The following is a 4,706-nucleotide window of genomic DNA, read 5'->3' as shown; positions in this document are numbered from 1 at the left end:
TTATATAGTTTTCTTGGGTTCAATATAATTTCCTTCAGTTCACGTACCCAAGCTAAAATTAAATCAATCTTCTATTTTGTACACTTACAATTACAACATAACAAATCACAATAAGAAACTGTAACGATCACCACGAGGTGGCGCGGGCCTGAGGCGTGCCCTCCCCCCTCTCTCCATCCTCGTCAGTGGCAACATACAGAGCAAGAAAAGAAAGAAGTAAAAGAAGGTCACTGCAGAGAAACAAGAGAGTGGCGATGACAGACGCCACGATAAAACAAACCTACTTCATCTATTTGGTAACTGAAATGAAAACAAAAATGGTGGCGCGGTTTGCGCAGTTCATTTGCCTGCTCTCGCAAACTGAATCACGGAGGAATACCGCAGCTGCGGCGCCACCACGTCCGACTCCATGGACTTCTGGATCATGCGCGCCCGCTTCTTGGCCGGCAGGTTCATCTCGTTGATCTGGTTCCGGGCGACGGCCAGGTCGATGGGGTCCGGCGAGCTGGCCGGGCTGGGCGAGCTCGACGGGCTGGACGGGCTCAGCGGCAACCGCATCATCTCCGTGGGCTCCTCCAGGTACTCTGGCGGCGTGGACCGGAACTCCGTGTACCTCGACAGGGTCTGGGGCACGAGGTGGACGTCAGGCTCCGACACGCACAGGCCAGAGTCGCGGTGCTCCGAGGACTCGGGGCTCATGTCCTCGTCAATCTCGAGGGTGAGCGACGAGCTGGAGGGCGTGGGCGACGCGTCCCTCGCGTCGCGCTCGGCCGCGGCCGCGGCGGCCGCCAGCAGCACGGGGTTGACGCCGCCGCTGTGGCTGGGCTGGTACGAGGCCGACGGCTTGTCCATGCCGGGGTACAGGTAGTAGCAGAGCTCGCGCATGTTGGGCTGCGGCTCGTCCTTCCACTGCTGCTGCGGCCGGTGCTGCTCCTCGTACTGCTGGTACTCGGCGTGCTGCTGCTGCATGCTGTACTGCGGCCCGGGGCTGGAGCTGGGCCGCGGGCTGGGCCCGGGGCTGGGGGTGGGCGACGGCTGCGCGTCCCCTTGCCGCAGCGCGAGCTCCACGTCCGAGTCGGCCTTGTTCTCCTTGTCGCTGGACGACGACGCGCACGACTCGGACACGTCCCCGTTCATGGCCGCCGGCGAGGGCTCGGCGTGCGACTTGATGTGCATCTCCATCGTCTTCTTGGAGGTGAAGGTGTGATTGCAGATGGTGCACTTGTAGACCTTCTCGCCGTAGTGCGCGACCTGGTGCAGCTTCAGCACGTGGTTGTAGCCGAACGACTTGCCGCAGATGTCGCACGAGTAGGGCTTCTCGCCTGTGTGCGTGCGGTTGTGCACCTTGAGCTGCTTGGAGCAGGTGAAGCCCTTGCCGCAGATCTTGCAGACGTAGGGCTTCTCGCCCGTGTGCGTGCGCATGTGGATGACGAGCTGGCCGCTCTGGATGAACGTCTTGCTGCAGATGTTGCACTTGTGCGGCCGCTCGCCCGTGTGGATGCGCATGTGGCGATGGAGTTTGCCGCTGTGCTCGAACGCACGCCCGCAGATTTCACATTTGTACGGGCGCTCCTTGGTGTGGATGCGCCGGTGCACGCTCAGGTTCTCCTTGACGGAGAAGGACTTGTTGCAGTACTCGCACTGGTAGGGCTTCTCGCCCGTGTGCGTGCGGTTGTGGCGGGTGAGGCGCGCCGGCACGGCGAACGTCTTCCCGCAGATGTTGCACTGGTACGGGTCCTCGCCTACCTTGCCGTGCGTCCGCATGTGGTTTTGGAACGCGGCCTTCTGGTTGAACGACTTGTTGCAGATGCTACACGAGTAGTTGGCGGGTGACGTCGACGAGTCGGCGGCCAGCTCGGGCTCCGACGTGGCCGTGGACGACACTCCGGGCATGGCGGCGGCGGCGGTCGCGGTGGGCGTCGCGACGGCGGCGGTGGGCGTCAGGGAGAAGACGGGGAGGTCCGGTGAGCAGACGACACGCCGCACGGAGGGGTCGTCGGAGCTGCCGGGGCCGGCGCTGCCCGCGCTGCCGGGGCCGGGCTCGGCCGCGGCGGAGGTCGGGCGGAGGGGGCTGAGGGTGCAGTCGGCGCCGACGGGCACCAGGTCGCGGGGGCGGCCGTCTAGACCAACAGCCAGGGCGCTCCCGGCCAGGTCAGAGTTGAAGTAGCCGACCATGTCAGACACGCGACTCCACAGGACGTCTGTAACATACAAACATCCAAAGTAAGCAAACACTCCATAACTTTTAACTGTTTTCACTTCGCTATTTTAACCCGCAATACTGGCCCCACGTATTAATCGATCAATGTTTTTCAAAACCAGAATTTACTCTGTGGTGTACGAATTTCTCTACACGGCCTACGAATTTACTCTATACGGGTGCCCTAAAGTCTACCCACCACTATGGCCGTCATTGGCCGCGGCTGCCCCGTCCCTCTACGCACAAGTCGCGGCGCCGCTACCCAGCCCTCCGCGAGTCTGCGGCACTAATTCGCACCTCGGTCGCCATCCCACTCGAGTATCGCACACCCCTCGGCTGGCTGGCGCGGGTGCCGCGCGGAGCACGCCACAGGCCCACAGGCGCGGAGGGAAGTCCGCGCGCAGCGCCCCCTACAATCCTCACCGTTGGGACCTCCGGGTCCAGCGGCGCCCGCTGGGGGCTGCGCGCCGCCGGCGGCGCCTCCGGGCGGCTTGTACGCCTTCCACAGGGTCTTAATCCACTCCTTTTGGGTGCGCTGCCAAATCTCGGCCATGGCGATGGTTAATCCAGTTTGCGGGTCACACGCACACACTGCACACTGTCACTGCACTCGCGGCCGGCGCTGGTGGCGCAGCTCCCCCATGGCACAGGGTGGTGGTGGTGGCGGACGCTCGACGTGCGTCCTCCCCGCGCGACAGTCCTCATTCAACTGAAGCGCGCCCGACTATTGTTGTGGTATTTGGCCGGCGCGCCTTCCCCTCCGCTCCCGCTCGCAGGCTGTCCGCGCTGCTCCTGCTCGCCCTGCTCTAGGCTCGTAGCGTAGAGTCCCGCACGTGTCCTGCTCCTCCGCTGCTGCTGCATTTTTTCGGGCACGTAAATAAACGGGGTGGTGGTGGTAGTGGTGGTGGGGGCAGAGCGCGGCCCTCTATCTCGCTCACTTCCCCTCTCTCTATCTCGCTCCCGCCCTCCAGAACCGGAGGGGAGGGCAGGGGCGACGCATGCGCGCTCGACCGTCGCGGGAGGGGAGGGGCCAGCCTCGCGCCCGTCGCGGCCTGGCCTGCGCTCCTCGCCGAGCAGCCCCGATGCCTCGATCCGAACGCTGTGAGCTTGGTGTGGTCTGAGCCCGTGCTGCATCCTCCCAGCTAGAGGCTCCCCTCCCCTCCGACGCCGCACCGCCCCTCTCTCCCTCCCCTCCCGCGCCGCTGGCCCCTCCCCTCCCCGCGGACTGTCCAGGACGGCACGTGTAGCCGAGCTAGCCAGGCCTAGGCCTAACACGCGGCGGCCTACCAGGGTATCTCTACTCTGCCAATCACTTCCTGATCGGGACTTATGAAAGGTCAGGTGAGACTTGACGAACACAGAGGTACGCGGGGTGGGCCGGACTGAGTCGCGGCGGCGGCGAACATCGTGGACCAAAAGAGTCGGCGATAACAACTAGACCGTCCACCACATCGCACAATGCAATGCACCCCGCGGCCCTGCCGTGGCTCGGCTGTGAGATCGAGGGAGGATTTACTTAGCTCTCGAGCGCATCAGCAAGCGCAGTGCGCAGATAAGGCGGGGAGGGCGAGCGAGTGCGAGAGAGAGCGGCGGCGGAGCGACAGAGAGCGCGGCAGCGGCGCGTGGAGCGGCTGAGGCGCGCGGTCTCTCCCCCGGACGAGGTCGCCGAGCGGGAGAAACCGCGCGCTTTGCCGCCACGTGGAGCGCCGAGCCGATCACCGACCTCCATCAAGGAGGAGTATAGTGGGGATGCCGAAATGACATCACCGGCGACCCCGCTGCGCCCCGCTCTCCCCCGCCCGCCTCCCCGCGCGCCCGCTCGCCTGCCCCGCTCACCACCCCGCACCCTTCTCCTCGGCGTCCCCTTGGCGCGCCTCTCGCCCGCACCCACGGCCCGAGCCGCAGGCCTCTCTCTCGCTCCCCCTCCCGCTCGGCTGCCCAAAACGCCATTGCCCTCTGAGTTCGCCCTTCTCTCTGCCCTACCCTGCCCGGTTCTGGCCCTTCGCACGGACTGCAAAGAAAAATGTCGCAGATTTCAGCCGCGGTGGCGGGGCTCTTTGGCGTCGGACTTTGCAGACAATCGAGCGGAGGGGGTGGGAAGGCGAGGTACCCGCCCTGGTGCGGCCCGCCCGCCTTGGCCACACAATCAATCCACTTTGACTTGCAGCGAGGCCTCCCTTTGCCCTTCAGGAGCCCTCCGCACTCACTCCGCGAGGGGAAGAGCTTGAAACAACCTCGAAGAGCGTCGAAAAAGAGACCTCTCCTCTGCTACCCGGGGCAGATGTCAGCCCGTTCCCCCCTTTATCTGGAGGGTACAAGAAGGGTTGCCGCGCAGGTCCCTGCCGCCGGGCCGTGCGCTGGCCCGCCTTCCAAAAGCAGTCGGTGCCTGTGTCGTTCACCCTGGCCGGTGTTCGGCCGTGCCCAAGCCCGCCAGGCCCACGGCCCGGGCCTACTGGCAACATGGCGGCCGGGTAGCATGGGGCCCAGGGGCGGGCCGGCTGGGGGC

At 64.9% G+C, this 4,706-nt stretch overlaps 1 protein-coding gene across 1 annotated transcript; it reads right to left on the bottom strand.

The window, feature by feature from the left end:
• Positions 1 to 274: 274 nt before the first annotated feature.
• Positions 275 to 3,311, bottom strand: LOC113206976 (Krueppel homolog 1). Its single transcript, XM_026423291.2, has 2 exons — positions 2,624 to 3,311; positions 275 to 2,201 (listed from the first exon to the last, which is right to left on the bottom strand). Exons 1-2 carry the CDS (start codon positions 2,751 to 2,753, stop codon positions 340 to 342), a joined length of 1,992 nt encoding a protein of 663 aa, XP_026279076.1. The 5' UTR covers positions 2,754 to 3,311; the 3' UTR covers positions 275 to 339.
• Between the last annotated feature and the right edge of the window lie 1,395 nt (positions 3,312 to 4,706).

The sequence above is a fragment of the Frankliniella occidentalis genome, unplaced genomic scaffold (assembly GCF_000697945.3).
Source record: "Frankliniella occidentalis isolate FOCC.00 unplaced genomic scaffold, Focc_3.1 Scaffold2617, whole genome shotgun sequence".
Classification (NCBI taxonomy): domain Eukaryota; kingdom Metazoa; phylum Arthropoda; class Insecta; order Thysanoptera; family Thripidae; genus Frankliniella; species Frankliniella occidentalis.
Note: the sequence above shows the minus strand (reverse complement) of the source record. Positions and strands in the feature narration are given on the sequence as shown.